The sequence below is a fragment of the Sylvia atricapilla genome, chromosome 18 (assembly GCF_009819655.1).
Source record: "Sylvia atricapilla isolate bSylAtr1 chromosome 18, bSylAtr1.pri, whole genome shotgun sequence".
Classification (NCBI taxonomy): Eukaryota; Metazoa; Chordata; class Aves; order Passeriformes; family Sylviidae; genus Sylvia; species Sylvia atricapilla.
Genome location: NC_089157.1, coordinates 2,497,283 through 2,517,063, shown reverse-complemented (window position 1 = coordinate 2,517,063; position 19,781 = coordinate 2,497,283). Strand labels below are relative to the sequence as shown.

General features: G+C 48.9%; 2 protein-coding genes across 3 annotated transcripts in view; one reads left to right on the top strand and one right to left on the bottom strand.

Moving 5' to 3' along the window:
• Positions 1-9,561, top strand: part of RECQL5 (RecQ like helicase 5) — a 37,619-nt gene extending 28,058 nt beyond the window's left edge. The window contains exons 9-20 of one of the 2 annotated variants that reach the window (XM_066332000.1): positions 778-1,005; positions 2,438-2,537; positions 3,032-3,068; positions 3,858-3,916; positions 4,039-4,115; positions 4,601-4,694; positions 5,160-5,300; positions 5,714-6,375; positions 6,570-6,648; positions 7,533-7,784; positions 8,240-8,312; positions 8,412-9,561. In XM_066332000.1, coding sequence (XP_066188097.1) covers positions 778-1,005; positions 2,438-2,537; positions 3,032-3,068; positions 3,858-3,916; positions 4,039-4,115; positions 4,601-4,694; positions 5,160-5,300; positions 5,714-6,375; positions 6,570-6,648; positions 7,533-7,784; positions 8,240-8,312; positions 8,412-8,512 — 1,903 coding nt within the window. In that variant the 3' untranslated portion in view covers positions 8,513-9,561. Of the gene's footprint in view, positions 1-777; positions 1,006-2,437; positions 2,538-3,031; positions 3,069-3,857; positions 3,917-4,038; positions 4,116-4,600; positions 4,695-5,159; positions 5,301-5,713; positions 6,376-6,569; positions 6,649-7,532; positions 7,785-8,239; positions 8,313-8,390 lie in introns of both variants that reach the window. The other variant, XM_066331999.1, reaches the window with a different exon arrangement.
• A 73-nt stretch (positions 9,562-9,634) lies between these two features.
• Positions 9,635-19,781, bottom strand: part of MYO15B (myosin XVB) — a 30,963-nt gene continuing 20,816 nt past the window's right edge. The window contains exons 30-50 of the mRNA XM_066331995.1: positions 19,529-19,604; positions 18,928-19,046; positions 18,597-18,715; positions 18,054-18,195; positions 17,807-17,918; positions 17,333-17,493; positions 16,990-17,102; positions 16,820-16,883; positions 16,509-16,581; positions 16,079-16,155; positions 15,636-15,712; positions 14,942-15,072; positions 14,607-14,701; positions 14,273-14,350; positions 14,041-14,149; positions 13,570-13,718; positions 13,100-13,227; positions 12,211-12,344; positions 11,593-11,726; positions 11,037-11,177; positions 9,635-10,766 (exon numbers count right to left, since the gene is read on the bottom strand). Coding sequence (XP_066188092.1) covers positions 10,707-10,766; positions 11,037-11,177; positions 11,593-11,726; positions 12,211-12,344; positions 13,100-13,227; positions 13,570-13,718; positions 14,041-14,149; positions 14,273-14,350; positions 14,607-14,701; positions 14,942-15,072; positions 15,636-15,712; positions 16,079-16,155; positions 16,509-16,581; positions 16,820-16,883; positions 16,990-17,102; positions 17,333-17,493; positions 17,807-17,918; positions 18,054-18,195; positions 18,597-18,715; positions 18,928-19,046; positions 19,529-19,604 — 2,292 coding nt within the window. The 3' untranslated portion in view covers positions 9,635-10,706. The remainder of the gene's footprint in view (positions 10,767-11,036; positions 11,178-11,592; positions 11,727-12,210; positions 12,345-13,099; positions 13,228-13,569; positions 13,719-14,040; positions 14,150-14,272; positions 14,351-14,606; positions 14,702-14,941; positions 15,073-15,635; positions 15,713-16,078; positions 16,156-16,508; positions 16,582-16,819; positions 16,884-16,989; positions 17,103-17,332; positions 17,494-17,806; positions 17,919-18,053; positions 18,196-18,596; positions 18,716-18,927; positions 19,047-19,528; positions 19,605-19,781) is intronic.

The window sequence follows — 19,781 nt, the reverse complement described above, 5'->3', positions numbered from 1 at the left end:
AAGCTCCTCTAAATTCTCAAAAGAAAGGGGGGAAAGTAACTGCCTGATCATTCTTTGGCAAAATCAGTGTATTCCCTGGTTTAAGTTAGGGAATGTTTTAGAAGACAAATTGCTTCCTGCCTGTATTGCTAGTGAGCACATTGTCACCAAATTCTTTTTTTATGTACCCCAAAACACGGATGCCTGCCAAAAATATTTTGAAAATTTCTGGAAGAATCTAATCATCTTCACATGGCTGGTTTGCTAATCCTGGTAAACTGGTTGTGCAATTCTGTGTGAGTAAATGGACTGGTTTTCATGCATATTCTTCAAATGTATATTTCTTCACCTTTAAATCACAAATAATAAACCTAGAAGCTCTTCAATGTGAGATATATAGGTGTACTCTGAGGTGTAGTGATCAATGGGGCCTCTTCACCTACAGCCATCATGATAGGATATGGAATATATTTAGCCAGTGATACAGAATTAATAACTGTGTATTTCATCAACTGCTCCTTTTACAGATCTCAAAGATCTGAAAGGGTTTAGCAGAACAGATTAGCATTGATATTTTTTTACATATGGGGAAGTGGAGGCAGAGAGAATTTAAGCAAGGTGCCAGGAACAGAGCTCTAATTCTGCTCCAGGGATTAAACCATGGTGATTCCTGCTGGAATTGACATTCTCTGTGCTAAAACAAGACTCAAATCTTTATCTAAAGGCACCCTGCATATGGAGGGTGGAGTTTTTGTGGATAGAAGTGATGACCAGATGATTTTGCCTTTTGTCTCCAAGCTGCCGCCACGCTGCCATAGCGAAGTACTTCGGCGATGTCACCCCACCTTGCAACAAGTGCTGTGACTTCTGCAAGAACCCAGGGGCAGTGAAAAGGCAACTGGAGGCACTGGAGTGCTGCAGCAACAGCTGGAGCAAAACCTGCATCGGGCCCACAGGATCCTCCTGGGATAGATACGACCCAGAGCTGTACGAGGGCGGGAGGAGAGGCTGCCGAGGCTTCAGCAGGTCTGTACCAGAGAGCTTACACTCATCTCATAGGAGCCATCAGAGAAAAGAGTGTCCACCAGCTGCAGCCCCAGCCACTCCTGTTTTCAGCACATGTTTCTGTGTGGATGGTATTTTCCTGTAACTTTCTGGCAGCAGCAGCTGGAATTTCATTTTCCACACGCTTTGGCAGCCTCATTCACATTCATGTCCCATAGAACCAAAAGCTGTTTTGACAAAGCTAAGAATTGCCCTGCACAATGTAATTGGCTCAAGAAACTAGCCTGAAATTTTTGAAAGCAGCAAGTGGGCTGAGCCTGTTCATAGTTACAAGGATCAAAAATGTTTAAAATTGAGACCAAGATGACATGGTCCAGAGTTCATTCTTGATTTAACACAACTGTCTGCAGGCCAGTAAGCCAGGGGCCACTGACAGGACTTAGTCACCACAGAGGATGTTATGAAGTGCCAGTGTCAGATTCTTCTGCAGATTGCTTGCTGCATTTTCCTACCAGGCTGACAGCAAAAGGAAGATGTGCAGTGGGAAACATGACGAGTTCTGTAAAATGCTTGGCAGTGTAGAGGTGATAACTTGTCTTTCCCTTTGTTCCCTGGCAGAGTTGCAGTGACTATGCAGCTGTGTCAGGATGAAGTTTCTCTGCTGGCACTGCCCATGAAGCTGTGCGAGGATACAAGTGCTGTAGGCTGGCCAGGCCTTCTGCTTTACCTTAAAAAGCTCGAGATTGGTACCTTTGTTCTTTGGCCAAGTCCAGCTGAGTAAGAAGAAAACAGGACTTGTGACCTAAGCCTGTGTTTTGTCTCAGGACCTGAGAAGCCACAGCCAATGCTGTTGTACAGAACAGTGTTTTCCACTTGGTTTATTGAAGCTTTCCATAATATGACTGTAATTTTGCCTTGGAAGTTGTAATAGTCAGCAGCTCTAAAGCTCAGATTTGTGATACCTGTATGTTTGGCAGCTGTGGGAGGCAGTGAAGTCCTGGGCTACATCTGGTGAGGATCAGCTGCTTCATTTCAGTGTGTTAGAGATGGGGATTTCATTTATTGCAGCAGCCTGTGAAGAACACAACAAGTTCCTGCCATCTCTGCTCCCAGGGCAGGAGGGCAGATGGGGTACATGACATGAGGCAATGACTCCTGAACCACCTGGGAGGATCTGGCAGAGCTTTTGAAATGGAGCCCTCCATGCTCAGAGCACTAAGTACATGCTCTTAGTTCATGCCACTGCCTACTAGTTTATGGGATTAACAAGTGCTATGAATTTTTGGAGGACAGTCACTACTGTCCTGGTTGGGGAATGGTGGAGATACTCAAAGCGAAAACATGTTCAAAAAGGATGTGGGATGCATCACTGAGGTGGCTTCCCAAATTTATCCCCCAGTTAATGCTGCAGCTGCAGAAATGTTTGTTCCTCTTGCTCTCCTGCCTTACCCAGGTATGATGAAGAGGGCAGTGGGAATTGGGAGGAGGAAAACGAGGAGCGTCGGAAACGGGAGTGGGACAACTTCTACAAGAAGCAGATGAGTCTGCGCAAAGTGAGTTGGGGTCAGTTTTTAAGGGATGCACAGAGGGTTTGCTGTGAGCTTGTCTGACAGCCATAAAGGCTTCCTGGCACTGATGACACTAAACTATTTCATTGCTTGTTGTCTTTCACTTCTTGTACCTCTGCTTTTGCTGTGTTCTCCATATTCTGGGCCAGTCCCTAATAGGAAGAAATGCAGGTTATTCATGTGCTGGTTTCTCTGCAGTGCTAAGCAAGAGGAGCCTGTTGGCTTTAATGCCCATGGTAATAGTAAAAACACATTTTACCATTCAGCTTCTCTTAAATATTCCTGTAGCAGAGGTGAACTTTTGGCTTTGGTTCTCATTCTTTGTTTTCTTGGCTCTGTTTTGGCGCTTATTCAATGCCTTTATAACATCAGCTTTAATTTTCCCTGGAGCAGGGATATAAAACATGTCTTTTGTGCTTCTAGATCTCCATGTGTGTAGTAGGAATGGAAATGTTTGACTGATCTTTGTTTTCTTCCAGGGCAAAGAACCAGAAAAGGAAGATTTTGTTCCTCCAAGTAAATACCTTCTTTGATTTATAATGGGTTTTCTTTGGGAGAAGAAAGTCTTGTATTTTGCAGCTGGATGCAATTTGTACAGCATCACCACTGGAGGTATCAGTCCCTAGGCACAGAGGTCAAGCTTTTGGCTGTGAAAACTTGGCTGGAGAGATAGAGCACAGCTTAGCTTTGGTTGGGGTGAAGACATGGAATGCATCTTCCTGAACAACATTTCCAAACAAGCAAGAGAGAAGGAAAACTCTGTCTAACCTGACTTTGTAGTGTTGGTTATTTCTGCAGTGGTTATGCAGCAGCAGTGATAATGACAATAGTAACAATAACAATAATAATAATAATGCCATAAGGAAAGTGCTGAAAACCTTTGCTGTTTGTAACTGTGCTGCTTGGGGGCCTGGCACTGTTGCAAAAGAACACTTGATAGGTCAGGTTACTCTGTCCAGCCTAATTTTTTTGGTTGATGTTGTGGGGAGCAGGAAAGATTTGAGTTTCCAGAGAGCCTTAAGGAAAGGTTTTCTGAGGTGGGAAGATTTTGGAAAGCTCTTAGTCCTAAACTCCAAAGTAGATGTTCTCAATCAGAGATAACATTCTCACTTTGATTTCTGCCTACTCTTTTGGAATGTGTAGCATCTCCAGATAGAAAGGGTGACCAAGGTGTTCCTTGGGGTGACAATGCAGGGAAGAGAAAACCAGGCAGCCCTGGACCTGCACCTCCCCATGACAGCTGAAATGTTCTCCATCAGCTTAGGCCTGCCATGGCTCCTTTCCCAAGTTCCTCTCCTGTGGCAGGTGCAGACTGTCCCCTGAAGGATGCTGCCAGCAGGAGGATCTCCAAGCTCACTGTGAAGGTAAGTGATGTTGGAAAGAACAACAAGGCTTCTGCCTGTCCTGTCCTTTACTCCTCCAGGGGTGGGAGTCCAAGGGCACTGAGACTTCTGTAGAGCATCTCTGAGTATCCCATGTTTCCTAGGGCCGGGAACACTGCTTGAAAATGCTGGAAGAAGCTTTGAGCAACAACCAAAAGACTCCAGCAGCAGAAGGAAAATGGTATGAAGAAAAAGGGGTGCATAGTGAGTCCCTTAGCACAAGGCCTGCTCTTCCCTGAGCACAGTTACCATTCTCAGGGAATGCTTTTTAAAGTTATTTTGTCCAAGGGTGTAGTTTCACTTAACAGCATCTTTTTGGCACTGATGTTGAAGATCGTACCTGAGGATTCCTGTGGCTGATCGCTGTTATCAGCTTGATCCCAGGAGTGGCAGTTCTTCCCTATCCCACAAGATGGGGATAGTGTACTTCTAAAACGGAGCAGTGGGCAAAAATCTTGATTTGAAACCGTTTTCATCACCCTTTCCATTCTCACCACTACAATCAACGCACCACTACATTCCTTAAGACTTAACTGGAAGTTATCACTTATTCTTGCACCTGAGGGAGTGGATTTTGTACTTTCTGGGAGATACTCAAGCATTAGTGTTCCCTTTGAAGATGCAGAGGTGTGTCTTTGCCAGGAATCAGCCCAGCCTGTGTTTCAGGTCAGACCCTGGTGCCTGTGCAGTGGAAATGGAATATGAAGCTTTCCGGACCAGCAAAATGGCAAATTCCTACAAAGCAGCTGTGCTAAAGAAGGTAGGGACAAACATCTACATCTGCTGCTCCCTGGCACGTGGGAGCTCCACAGGGCAAATAGGGCAGAGTTTGTGTGGGAAAGGTGGAAGAACAAGCTCTGTTTCACCTTGGGTATCTTACAAGTCTATCTTCTTGGTTTAGTTTCCAAGAGGGCCCAGAGTCACCTTGAGTTCACATCTGTGTTTGCTTTACAGGCTCTGAAAACCTACATAGCAGTGCAAGCTTATCCAGATATGTTCTAGCAGTGCAGGGATTTGGGAATTCCTCAGGCTGCTGCTGACACTAAAGAAGCCTTTGTTTTTAGGTTATCTCCTTGCCATCATTCTCTCTGAAGATGTTTCTGTCTTGAGGCAGGTGCCTCTCCAGGGCAGATATTTGTTTTGTTACTATGACTTTTAGCATGTACAAAGGCAGGAATACATAAAGATTTCTGGCCATTAGAGAATATTTCTGTTCTGCTTTCAGGTGGCAGAAATCAATAAAGCTTCCAAACAAGGGGAATTGTTCTCAGTCTTTGGGTCTGGAACGGGTGGTAACAGCAGTTTGGAAACAAAATCTGTGTCTCTAGCAGAAGGGGACTTTGTCCCTGCATCCCAGGTTCCCTCGGTGAGTACTGGTGGGATAGACAGGAGGGAATGGTGTGTTTTGTCTGTCTGCCTTTTTATAAATTTATTTTATGTCCTTTCGGTGGCCATGACTGCGTATTTCTATTGTAATTGCATTTTCCTGTTTGTCATATTGTTATTAGTGAATGTAATGTGTGTGCAGGCCGCAGCTTAAGTAAGTTCTTTCTCATCTTGCTCTATCCAAGGATGATGCTTTGTTTTCTTATTGCTGGCCTAGAACTTTTACCTAATCCATTTCCCTCATGTCTCTGTTGATGGATGTGATGATCAGTCACATTTAGAGCTTCCCACAGCTTACAGTTGCCCAGACTGGTGTATTGTATACAGCTGCTTTCACTGTGCTGCACACAGGGATCTCACATCCAAAACTTCTTCTTCTTTGTGTCTGCCCAGTTCAAACCGAAGCGTGTGGGAGCAGGATTTCCAAAGAAATCCAGTTTGTTCCAGACAGCTTCAGAACTGCTGAAGATCCAAGAGGAGAGTGATGCAAAACCTGTCAAAAAAGACTGTCCAAGTGAGCAAGACAACAGCTGCTACAGTCTGGTCCTGGACACCAGAAACCCTGTTCTCCAGAGGGAAGAAACTGCAACCAAAGCAGTGGGTGAGAATGCAGGGGTAGAACTACACCCAGAAAAGAAAGGGCAGCCACCCAGTCCAGACACAAAAACTGCCCTTGGGGAGAGCCCTGCTAAGAAGTCCAAACGTAGCAAGAAGCAGCAAATGCTCGCAGAAGCAGCTAAAAAGGAATCACAGGATATTTCCAAATTCTTCTCCCTTCCCAAAGGTGGCTCTAAAGCCCAAAGCTGCAGCGTGGCAAAGGGAGATGGCTGTTCTGCAAGCACACTACCTCAGGTTTCTTCTCAAAGCACGTGTCAGGAGAAACCAACACCTCAGGAAACCAAAGATGGCTCTGGAGATCTGACTGGGCAATTCCAGGCAGAGAATAAAGAACTGAGAGAAACACAAATCACACTGACTGAGAGAGAGGAGAATTCTAAGACCCAGCAGGCTGCTGAATCTGAATTCCTTGAGGAAGAAATGGATGTGAAGTACAGGTAAAAGCTCTACTTCTCTGCTCCCTGTGTTCAGAGCCCCACCAGCCTTGTCCTGGAAACCTGTATGAGATCTCTGGGTGAGTGAGGGAGGCTCTTGCTTTACTCTGCGGTCTAATGGCCACTGACAGGTGAATGCAGAAATATTTCCACTATAGAATGATTACAATTGTCCTTCTCTCCACTCTTCCCTCTAGTGTTGCTGAAAATGTTGCAGAAACTGAGCTACCTGTTGTTGGGGAAGGTGACAGTGGGAAGCGGCCAGGATCAGATGAGGTAAGACTTCAATGAATGCTGATTTCCTCTATTTTTTCTACTCATCTTGTGCCAAATTTCGCTCTGGGAGTGACACTCCTGCTCTAAGAGTGTCATTTATTTATATATAAGAGCTGGGGAGGGCCGAGCTGCAGTTGCAGCAGAAAGGAGAACTCCAGTATGTTCCTTCCCTGGTGTTTCCCTGCTGCCCTCTGTGCCAGCACCTTGGGCTGCAGTAGAGAGCTCCCCCTCCACTGCTTTGTTCCCTCCTCTGTGCAGCTCATGTGACTGTGCCCTTGCTGGTGACTTGCCTGGAATGAGTGTCTCCACCCCCTGAGATTGTCGCTATAATTAGGAGGCTGCTTCCTCAAGGCAAGGGCACAACCACAGGCCAGAGGCACATGGGAGCGTTGGGAAGTGACCCCTGCTCACAGCCTGCCTTGCCATTCAGTCTCTGCTTCTGCATTTGGCAGCTGAGGCTGCCTGGCAGCTGTCTCTGCAACACTGCAGTCTGCTTTCTTTTTCAAACAGAGCACGAGGGTGGCTTTCCTGATGCAGCTGATTCTTCCTGAGGGGTATATTCTCAGCAGGCATCCTGAGAAATCTTTTCCTCTGTAGGATGGGGTCTAGGCAATTAGCTGCCCCAAGAGGAGCACAGGGTAGTTCTAAAAGTGGTATTCCTTAAAGGTTTGTTTTGTTTTTTTTTTTTTCAAAGTCCCTTTGTGTGGAAAATACTGTCTACACAGCAGGTTAAAAGGAGTTACAGAGATTCCTACTTGGTATTCACTGGAGGGGGAGGCTGCAGGATGCTGCAGAGATTCAGGTTCTTGGAAGGTGGTGGCTGCTTGGAGGGGCAGTGCTGCCACAGGAATTGGTAGGTTTGGTTTTCTTCTGTCCCTCTCCAGGATATGGAAAGTCCTGCAAAAAAGCGGCTCCGGACAGTAGCAAAGCCTTCAATTTTGACCCAGCCAGAGGGAAAAAGTGGTGGTCCAACAAAGAAGAAGGTGACTTTTGACTCAAACTTAGCACAGTGGGATAAAGAAGGAAGCAGCAGCACCATACAGCCAGTGACCAAAGGTGTGTCCCTCAAAGAGACTGCAGACATCGTTGTCAAGTATTTGACCCCGTTCTACAAAGGAGGAAAATTTGCTTCCAAGGTAGGGTATAGCTCCAACCCCTCTTTAGCAGAAGGAAAATTTATCTCTAGGGATCTGGGGCTCTGAGATGATCTGGATACTACCTTTTATTTCCAATTATGTTTTAGTATGTGCTGTTTTAGTGACTCCATGTGCAGCAACTCCCCTCTCCCACAAAAGGGTTGGTGTGTGTTGGTTCCACACTTCCTTGTGATTGTTCATATTTTCGCATTAAACCCTGGCACGTTTTTAAATCTCACTTGTGGAGTATCAACAGCTCAGGCTCAGTGCTGGTGTAGTTTCCTTGCTGTGCCCTGCAAGGCAGGATGTGTGTGCCTGGGTTCTCCAGCACTGCAGGGCCAGCTGTGTCTGTTCAGTGTAGGAGTGGTTTGTGCTAAGGGCAAGACAAACATGGAAACAGACTGGTGAGGTAACTGCTGTCTGCTTTCTGCTCTTTGTCTTTCCCAATGCTGCAGGATCTCTTCAAGGGCTTTGCCAGGCACCTGTCTCACTTACTGACCCAGGAGCAGAGCCCTGCCCGCAAGACAGGTGTGTCTGGGGTTATCTCAATGCCAGATGGGTTCATGGCTTTAGAGGGGGCAGATGTCTTAAGTATCTACTCAAAAGATGGTGTTTCTTCTCTTGCAGTGAAGGAGGAAGCACAGAGACTCATCAAGGAGTTTTTCAAAACAAGGCTCAGGTGTGAGAGTGAGACGGACTGGGAGAAGCTGCAGAGCTCAGAGAGCTGATCCCTGCTGCTTGTTGGCTCTTCTTCCTGCAGCAGCACCACCACGGGTTGTGGAAGAACTCAGCCATGGAGAGTTTCTGAGACTGGAGAAAATAGATTTATTTTTCTTTTCCCCACTGCATTTTTGCTCATTTCTGTCCTTTGTGACACACATTCCCAGGGAACCAGTTTTTGTGAACTCATGGTGAATTTCCCCAGTAAGTGGGGTGCTGAAACCCTCAAGGACCAAGAGGTGTGAAGTTGTACCTGCTGTGTTTGTTAGGGGCTGCTGCCTTGGATGTTCTGCACTGTCTCCAATCTCTACTACCTGCAGCAATCTGGGCAGGGCTGAGACTTTCCAGCTGGGACTCTGCTTTGGGATGGCATATTGCTTTCTGAATTGCTCCTCCCCTTGCTCCCCCTCTCTTTTTTCAGTGTCACCAGTAGAAGCCTTATGCTACAAGTTCTCATGCTTTGCTCAGGGCTTTGCCAGTAACAAACTCAGTGTTTGAGTTCCTGGATGGAATATTTCCTTTTAAAGGGCAGGGGAGGAGCGTTTTGTAATTACCATGGAGGCAGTGCTTGCTTCCTGAAGGAGGAGAAACTCAGTTTCTTTTTCTTTTAATGCAAACTTATTTAACTTTGTCCAGTTCTGTCTGCCCTTTATTTAAGTGGTTGTACTCTTTCAGTATTAACCTCTGCAATACTTCCAGTCTTTGCTTGTAATCCCTAAAGCCATATTTGCTCCCTGTGCCTCACCAAGAGTCTGCAGTACAGGGGGCAGTGCTGCTGTTACCACTGGGTACGGTTCTGCTGTGACCCTCAAACTGACACTGTGGGACCTCCGCTGCTATGTTTATATGGAACCTGAACCTGATTCCCTGGCACAGATCCTTCCTCTTGGATTTTTATTGGGTTCTGCCTCTATTCCATACCTACAGTGCTGCCAGAGGAATGTGCCAGCCTCAGAGACTGCCCAGGGGTTTGGATCAGTGTATTCCACAGATGTATTTTTTTAAATGTTCTGAAGGGTATATGCAGAACTGACAATAAAGCAAGGTTACGACTGCTGTGGATTGTTCCTGGAAGCTTTTTCTTACCACTCAGTCATGCAGACTGGCCAGAGGTACATTAAGCAGCACTCAAAGGGGAGCACCTGCCAGGGAAGATGCTGTAGTTCCCACTGGCACCAGCTCAGCAGCAAAAGTCTCACTGTTCATTAGGGCTTGCACTGAGCACCCTCAGATCTCTCCCTCTTCACTGCCAACAGTGACAACATTTCTCTCAAGCTTTGCCCATTACAGGCAGTTAAGTTTTTCCAGGTTATTATATGTAAGATCTATCATATACCTTCAAAACATCTCTGTGCTTATTTTATTGGAATTTCCTAAAGGGCAGTTATTCCTCAGGTTATTAGGAGAGCTGTGGCAATAAAAATAAATATTTTTGTACAACCCAAAACACGTCAGTATAATACAAGTTCTGTTTGAAGATGCTTCCTCCATGGGCATAGAGCCATCATTGAAGTCAGACAGCTGCATGGCCATGACTGACTTCTTTATAGTAGAGGGAAGCATATGCATATAATTATGTCAGTGAGAAATTAATTAACAATAAACGTCCTTACCATTGCAGCTCAATCTGTGCCCCAGCATATGTGTTAACTGTATGATTAACACTGATTTGCTTTGCAATTAGAATGCTTTCTACAAACTCCTGCTTCACAAATCCTGCTGCAGGACCTCTGCATATCAATTCAGAGACAAATCTGGCTCCTGGAAAACACCAGAAGCCCATGCAGGAGTGCACTGCCTCAGCTGGGCATTGGGATACCCAAATCTCTAGCAAGCACCAGGCTTTGCTCATGCTAATTCATTCAAAACAGAAACGAGGAGTTGCACAGTGCAAAGCTTGAAGGCAAGTGCTTGCTTTGGGTCAGCTGCTCTTTGTTGGAACGTGCTGTGGTGTGGAGAGGCCCTTGGGGTTTGTTTAGCCACAGCATGGATTGTTGCAAGGAAGTGCTTGGGGACTGAATGGCAGGTCAGGAGGGTTATGGTCACTCCATCAACAAACACTTGTGGTGGCGTTCTTGGAAAGCAGCTGGCTGAGGTCATGGATGTGTTCAGAGAGCTCTCTCTCAATGACAGGTCAGGGAGCACTCGAGTTCAGAGAAAGGGAAATGGTGCTGTTTTCCTTGGCCATTCTCCTTTGAGGCTTTAGGAGTGCAGCTCTGTGTTATCCAGGATGACAACAATCGTGTGGTACAGTTCTTTGGCCTGTCAAAACAAACCAGCATCAATCACTCTTTGCCCCTGAAAGAGCTGCTTCCCCTAATGAAATATCCCCATAAATCACTTCCCATAATTAAATATCAGCCATGTGCTGGGACCAAGCTTCACTTTGGAGCCTGGAGGTGAAGTGTCTGCCTCCTCCTTTGGCACAGGAGAGAGGAGCAGCAGCACTGCCCCTTAGCAGAGGCTCAGCTGGGCAGGGGAGGACAGTTTGGGAGGTGGCAGGAGGAAGCTGCAGGTCCAGGCTGAGCTCACCTGTGACAGTTCCACCCACATGGCCTTGGGGCTCTCAGGGGAGCCGTAGTTGAGCTCCAGGCCAGGAAGGCCCCCATCAGACATGGGCCTCAGGGTGCGCATCTTCTGCAGCTCCTTCAGGGGAATGACCCTGGACACCACCTGCCAAAGGGAAAAGCCACCAGCCACTGTCAGGAGCAGTCCCTCCAAGGGAAACCATCTGATTGCCACCACGAGTCATCTCAAGAGCCTGTTGAAAGCTGAGGGAAGGTTCTGGGGCACAGGGTTGGGGTGTGCAGGATGCCAGGCAGGCTCTGGCTGCCCAGCACAGCCCTGGAACTCCCACAGGATTGGGACAAACAGGAATGTGTTCTACACTTAGTTTTACTGTGGATTGTGCTTGTGAGCATGAACACTGGTCTTACAAAAGAGCCCATCATGCCTGTTCTACACTCTCTTGCTTTGGGCCAGTGCTGTTGTCAGAGTGGCTGTGATGCTGTCCAGCCTCTCCCTGCACGAGTTCTTCTAAAGTCACAGCAAGTATCTGACAGACGTCAGGAGGAATTGTCTGGCATACCTCGGTGGTGCTATCCACCACAATGATCTCCTCCTTGTTCACACCAAAGAAACAGGGCACAGGGATCATGTCATCGCTGATTCTTTCCACGACAAAGATGGTGTAACCAAAGAAAGGCAATTTCATTGCATGCTCTAGAAGAGAGAAAAAAATGGCCTGAGGGCAGCAGCTTTCAGCCAGCAATTTACTGCACCAGCCTAGGGTCAAAGCTGCCAGTGTTCCCAAGATTTTCTACATTAAAAAGTAATATTGACAATTCTTGCCTCCCTCCCTGGCTTCTAAGACTCAATTCTCAGCAGCCTGAGTGGATGTCCTGTCCTTTTGTGACCTGAAAACAGACATGCAGCCAGAATATCGATTAAAACACAGCTTGTACAGAGCTCTGAAAATCCACTGCAGACTCCTTCCAACAAGAGATGGAACTTGTGCAATGATCACCATGCTTGGGAATAAGATCTAATCCATAGTGAGAAGCTGTCAGGGAATTCCATTCTCATGGTCCATTCCAGGCTCCAAGAATCATCAAAAACCTCATGAATTGTCCCGAAAATGCAATCAGAACTGCTTCCAGAAACTAAAACAGCATAGAAACTGAAGCAGATCTGGATGTCTCCTCACCTATGAACTGGATTTTTGCCTCCAGTGGCTGGAGGGGCTGCCTTGTTCTCAGCAGTGTGGCCACGTGGTGTTGCAGCGCCTTGGGGCTGATGGAGGGCTGTAGGGTCTTTGGAATGTATTCCTTCAGCTCTTCCCTGTGCCAAAAAACAGATTCTAATTCATCCTCTGCCCAGCTAAAATCAGTCAGCCAGTAAGAGGAAGGAGGAGATGAGGCAATTTCCCATTGTATATCTGGGAACAAGGGTGAAAGGAGGAGAGGAAGACCACAACAGGTGATGCCTGCATTGGATAAGGTGGAAGGAACCATCAGAGACAGTGAGACCACCTTTGTCCACAGAGAATTCAGCTGGGCACCACTGACCACTGGCCACCACTGATTTCTCTCTGATGGAGAGAAATCTCTCCTTTCTGGAGACACCAAGAGCTCTTCAGTGACCAGCAGGGTTATGTCATTTTCTTGCTGCTGATGCTTTAAGGGGGTCTGAGGGAGGCATTACCTCAATTCAAAGTGCATAAAGAAAGGAAGGAGTGGCAAAGTACAGCTTGGAACTGCAGGACTGAAGGTTTCAGTACCCAGGGACAATTTTGTTCTCATTGAGCGTCTCACTACAGATTTCAGGTGTCCAGGGTTGAAACCTCTGACACTTGTGAGGGAGAACAAAGGAGGATTCACTGAAACCATGTGCTCATGACCTTCCTTCTTGATGTTACAAATCCACGGCAATCAAATTAAATGACCATGGCACTCTCATGACCCTCTCTGTTCTCCAGAACTGCATATTTCTTAATTACTCAGAGAGGACTTCCCTTAATTATTAAGAGGTACCTTCCCCCAACCCCTGTGGTGCCTGTGGCCATCACAGAGAGATCCCCTCTACCACAGGCATACCTGGAGGGAGCAGAATTCTGCTGCTCCACTTGGGCGCAGTGCTGGAGCATTGCCAAAAGGCCCACCTGCATCTCCATTTCTTTACTCTGGCTCAGCAGGATCCTCCCATTCAGGTAATCCCACACCACCTGAGGGACAGCACAACAAAAAGGCCTTTGTTAAACCTGCCAGAGGGTACAGACAAGTCTGGGCAGTGCCACAAACCCACATTCTGCCTTGCTGATAATGCCAAACAAAGGCTCTCTGAGCTGAGGAAGAGCCTGGGGAGCTGCACAATGTGTGGAACAGCACTGCTCCAGGATAAGGCCACAGGCACAGAGCCTCCCTGGCATCAGTGTTTAGTCACTCCCAGAAATAGGGCACAAAGCCTATCAGCCAAAGCCCTCCTGCTTTTTCAGCCCTCTTGGGACATACCTGTTGGCCAGGACACTACACCTGTCCCTGCTAGGCAGGGTCCTGCTCTTGCTTACCTGTCCATAAAGGACATCTGTGTAAATTTGGTTGTCAAAGTGCAGAGGTGCCCTCCAGATGAGCCTGCGCAAGGTCAGAGTCACCAGCTTGTCCTCCAGCAGGTAATCGTGGAGATACTCCTCCAGTTTTATCGGCCTCACCATTTTACCTACATGACACACAAAGAGGGTCATCCATCCCTCTTGGTGGAGAGGCTGGCACAGGAGCCTTCCTGCACACCTCAGTCCCACCCTGCCCTGAGACTCCAACCATCAGCCATTCCAAAGGGACAAGGAGCCACACGCCTCTTCCAGGAACAAGCAACACAGCCCCGGAGAAGGATCAATCCTTAACCCTAATACACAGGGAAACTCCTTAAGAGGACCCTCCCAGGAGCCAGCAAGGTGGAGGAACTGCTCCAAGCAGGAGCTGTGATGCTCCCTGTTGCAGAGGTGCAGGAAGAGAGAAGCTCCATGCTGGTCTGTACTTGCCGAGATTTTTGTCGTCACTCCTGACAGCAAAGAGAACAAAGTCCTGTATCTCTTGCTGTTCACCTATTCCCATCTGCTCACAGATCTCCTGCAAGAGCTCCTTGGCCACCTGAAGCAAGGAAGAAGGAAATTAATACCATGACCAGGCAAGCCCAAGAGCAGACACATAAGGGATTTCCCTGGTGTGACTCAGAGTCCAGACCAATGAAGGAATTCACAGCTGGAAACTCACAGTGAATGTCCTGATCCTGGTGAGGTACTCCAGGCCTCCAGGCATCAGCACCACCAGCCTGCGGGCACCGTGTCCCTTCTGCAGAGGACAACGTTGAGGCAGCAAGACATGCAGGGACCCATCAACCCCACTCATGTTCCTCCCTCTCCTTCCTCATCCCTGCCTTCCTCTGCTTGTCCATAGCACCCAGTCATCCCTGCCTGCTCCATGGCACTGCACTTCCCAAGCTCCTTCCAGCCACATGCTCCATCTCCTCTCCTGATCTGCCCCTGTCACACTGCACGTGGCACCTCCAACAAAGCCTCTCCCCTCTCCCCTTCCCTGCCCTCCATACCAGCAGTGCCTCCATCTCCACAGGGAAAGGGAGGTGCCGGCGGCCCCCGTACAGGAAGTTTTTGCGCAGATTGCTCTGGCAGATCTTGGCTATATCTGCAGGAAAAGGGAAAAGTTTCATGTGCTGAGCCAAACAGAGAACTAAATATTGTGTCTCGTGGTGGTGGGTGATCCAGACTGGGTTGAATTTAACCCCTGGTTACTGCAAAGAGAGTTGACCTCATGTCCCACCTTGCCAGGACACATCCAAAGCGTGACAGTGTCCAGGACAGAGGAATGACAGGATGGGGGGATTAGATCTGGAATATTTGCTTTATAGGACACAAACAGTCTTACCGTGGTGGGTGCTGGATGGGTCACTGCTGGCCAGCTGCAGGAACTTGGTGGCATAGGGCATCAGGATTTTGGAAGGCAGGAAGTACCCAGTGAGCAAGTTTAGGAGCAACCAGCCCCGCAGCTCGCTCTCCCTGCAGATCAGAAAGGATTGTGGGCACCTTGGGACAAGACTATTCCTGCTCTGAGCAGCTCAAGGTGAACTTGTGCCCTTCTGAACACCTCTGGCAGTTGGCAGAAAAGGAGGTGTCAGCCCTTGGTCAGAGGTTTCTTGTGCTGAGCAAAGGATTGATTCAGTTATTCCAAAAGCAAAAGAAAGGGAACAATCAAAACCACTCTGATGCCACTGCTGCCAGTGGGGCCAAGGCAGTCCTTGACTGGTGTTTATCAGTTCCCCAAGGCTGGGATGAGGAAATCAGGGCTCTGAGCAGCACCACGACCAGGAGCCACCAGGAATGTTTACTGGTGAATAGATAGATCAGCTGCAAAAAATATAAGGAAAAATATCCACTAAAATGAAAATGCCAGACCCAATGACTGGCAAAATGTCCTGAGTGCTCAGCAGGAGCTTCAGCACTGGAGCAGCTGGGGACAACCCATCATGAGGGGATGCCCTCTCCCCTTGCCCTGGTGTCCCTGCAGCAAATGGTTCCTCTCCAGCTCTGCACACACCAGAGCTGGCAGTGCTGATACTCACTGCTGAGGGTTGTGGGTGACCTGTTTGATGACCTGGCAGTAGATCTCATCGTGCAAATTCTCCTTCTCCTTGCACAGCTGCATCCAGAGAGGAGAAGACAGCATTAGAGAGGGGATGAGAGCACTGGAGACATTCCAAGGTCGTCTCTGTGCCCTTCCTCTCCCAGCTTCAGAGCTCTGCCAGTTTGGGCTTTGCAGCCTTTTGGTCTCTAGTGCTATTTAGGCTCAAAGAAGGAGAGAGGAGAGAAAGGTTGTGCTCTCTCATCCAGACAGTGATATCCAGGGCAACATTTACATACAACCCCTCCCCACAGTCTGTTTCAGCTCCCTTCCTCATGTAGGAGGTGCCATTATGGCTCTCCCTGCTCTTTTCCTTCCCAGCAAAGTCTTGGCCCTCCATTCCCATTGGTGCTTCTGCACTTTTCCCAGTGGAAGCTCACAAACCTGAAGGATTTCATAGATGCATTGGATCTCAGCCTGGTGCTTGTGTTTTGGGTGATCTCCCATGAACTGCATCAGCGCTGCAAGGCAAAGCCTGACCTTTAGTCTGAGCAGGGGTGGTTCTGCCATGGGCCTGGCAGTGGACAAGGAACTGTACTGAAAACTTCTCTGCTGTTACAAGGCTTGCACTGGGTATGTGCAGTCAGCCCAAAGCCCAGGCAGAGTGTTCTGGGACGCTTTGCACTCAAGGCAAAGTCCCTTTTGCTGGAAGCTTTCAGCAAACACACAGGGGGTTATGAACTGCAAAGATCCTTTAGAATGGACCCTCCTCACCCAGTGTCCAGTCCCACTGAGCCCCACAATGTCTGTGTGTACCCACCCTGACCACCCCAGTCCCCCCCTCTGCAGTGCTGTGTCCCAGGGAGGTCCTTACTCTGGAAGTTCTTTGTAGCCACCTCATTCACCTCACTGTCAGAGTACCGGAGCAAAGATGCTTGGATTGGGACCTACAGGGCCAGAACACAGGGATAAACAGGGCTGTGGGTCACACAGAGCTGTGCTCTGCAGGCTTCACCAGAGACTTCAGCTGCCAGGGTCCCACAGGCAGCACAGAAGAGCAGGGGACACCTACACTCATCCAGAGACTGCGGCCAGGGATCTGTTCTTTGGTCATTTGGGGACAAAGGCAGAGGCAGTGCTGGAGCTGGGATTCTGGCTGTGGCCAGGGGGAGAGGCTGAGCTCACCTTGGTGTGCCGCACCAGGTCAGCAACACTCTTCTTCTCAGCAGGCGTCCCCTTCAGGCCCTGCCTGGACAGAGGAGAGGAAACATGCAGTCCCAGAAATCCCCCCAGAAATGGCCTGGTGTGGGTCAGGCTGCCCAGGTCCTGTTTGGGAAGGAGCACAGCCTACTCACATGGACTGAGCCTCTCGGAAGTAGGCGGTGGCAAAGTCAATCATGGTGTAATGGTCACCAGCGGGGACTAACATGGTGCTGGTGGCTTCTGGTGTCAGGCTGAGGAGAGAGCTCTGTGGGAACACCACCAAACCTGCCCTAAGACATCAGCTGAGGAACTACAGTGTGTATTCTCAGCTGCCAGGCCTCATCTGTGTGTTGCGCCTCTCCTCCAACACTGATGGATCTGCAAAGACTGAGCACTCATCACCTTCCCTCTGCCCTCAGAGGTCAGACACTGCCAGAGCCATGGACCCACCCTGGCAGCTCCCACAGAACCCAGCCATGTCCTGTGGGTGCTCACCTCCCTGCTGGTGTTCCTGCTCTCTGGGGAAGCTTTCATGCTCTTCCGCTGCTCTGCCCGTCTGTCCAGGCTGGTGCTGAGGTAGTCAGGGGCAGGAGCGAGCTGCACCAGGCTGGTGGGGAAGAGACCACAGCGGCCACCAGTGGAGCCAAACTGCCACCCTGGAAAAACAGCAGAGAAAGTCAGGAACCAGGGCAGCTCCAAAGAGAAACGGGCACTGAAGATCTCTGCTGAGAGGAGGCAGCTGGGAAAAACTGAGGCAAAGGAGAGGATCAGACTCCCCAGGTTTTCCTGCATCCTAAGGAAATGTATATATATAACATATATTCCTATAACTGAGGCAACTGGGACAAGGCTCGTCTGGCAGAGCTGGAGGCTGATGATGCCAGCCCACACCGTATTCCTCTGGTTCTGGGCACCATGGATCCATCAGGCCCTTGATGCTGGTCCTGCCAATCCCAGCACAGCCCTCACCTAGCTCCACGCCCTGCATGGGCAGCAGCTCGATGATGTCGCCTTTCTTGAAGCTGAGCAGGCTCTTGTCATCCACGATGTAACTGCGCAGAGCCACGACATAGTTGGTGTCCTGGGGAAAAGGCCATGGCCAGGTCAGATCTCATCCCAAGGATGGGAAGGGCTCGGTTATGTCATCCCATGGACACGCTCAGGTTCATCGGGGAAACCACCTTCATTCCCTACTGCACTCCAGCTGCTGCCTCACCTGCCTCAGCTCCTGCATGAAGAGTTCCACCATGGTCTTGATGCATGGAGCCTTTGGAGAGTGTAGGACGAGCTGCTCTGTCTTCAAGGAGAACTCCAGGGAATTGCTGCCTTTCATCTCCACTGACAGCACATCTGCAAAGCTGGAACACAAGCCAGTGTGCTCAGGCTCCTTCTGCCAGAGCTTGGGATGCAGACCATGGGGATGGGAGCCCATTGCAAGGACTGGGAATGGAGACATGCCCCAACATTCTCCATATCTGCACCAGCTGCTCATGGCTTTCACCCAGAGGAGCTCTCTGTGATGACACACTGAGCTGATTCACTCCTGATTCAGCGCTCGCTTGTTGTAAGCAAAGCTCAAGGTAGGAAGGAAAAGGAGAAGCCACTCATTAAAAATAAGATCAGCGATTCACAGCTGGCCTAGGATAATCCCAGAGAGCACAGCACAACCTGGAATTTTTAGCTCCCCCATTCAGTGTGTCTCCAGCACCCTGCCAGACACAAACTGTCCCCCTGCAGCAGCCAGGGCCCTTTTGCTCACCAGTAGCTGCGTAGGATCTTGAGGTGCTCAGGATGGTATCCAGCTGCTTTCTCCACCTTCAGCAGCCTCATGCCCCGGTGAGAAACACCCAGGATCTCCACATCACTTCCATTTTCACCCTGTAAGGGAAGTGCAGCACAGAGAATCGAAGGCTCCATCCCACCTGCATAGGTAGCACCACGGAAAGGAGATGCCACACAAGAGGTGTGAAACCCTGCAGGGTGTGGAAGGTACAGAATCACTGCAGTGTGGGCACGCAGGGGGACAGAAAGGGTGAATTGGAGCCACAGCTAAAGCAAGCCCAGGGTCTGGTGAGAGAACTGAGACTCACTTGAACTGGGAAAAGGCGAGAGAAATAGTTGGCCCAGTTGTCCCGAGCCGCCACTACAATCCTCTTCTTTATCCCATCCTCCTGAATGGACTGGACATTGTTGCCAACTCGGAACTCAGCTAGCAGGGTTACAAAACAGTTACTTGCCCAGAAAGACAAAGGTGGCCAAGTCTCCCTCTTCCCAGGGATTCATTCCCAGCAGGCTCTCTGTGTTCACAGCACAGAAAACAACATGCAGAGGGGAAAGGACACTTGCACATACCAGTCTACTACTGCTTTCCATCATTTTCTACATGAAGATTATGTCAGAGATGACAGTTGCAATTTGAAACAAATCAAATTCCTATCTTTGGGCTTCAGTTTCCTCTCCCCACAATAAACATTTCAGAACTAAGTTTTTCTGGCTCACAGAAATCTCAGGGCCATTTCGAATAAACAGACATTCCGACCCTGCACTCCACAAATGTGCTTTCCTGCTGCAGTGCCAAACATCTCTCCTCTGCCCTAAGTACTGACTGAAAGGCTTGGAGGCCAGTTTCTCATTCCAGACCAGAAGCTGGGATGGGCACAGAGGGGAAGGGGTGATGGGGCTGGTAATTACTCAGCAGGTCTTTCATCTTGCGCCTCTCCTCCCTGGAGATCCGAAAGCTGGACTCAGAGAAGGTGTCACGGATGATCTGCAGAGGGAACAGGGAGGCTTCCACTGCAAAGGCCACACTTGGCTTTGTGTTGGAGCACCTGAGGCTGTTAAACCAAGTCTCAGAGAGGAGTGAACAGGGACTGGACTGGATGGATTTGGAGAAGAGACTTGCACTGCTCGGGATGGAGAAGTGAAGGTAACTTATGCAATGTAA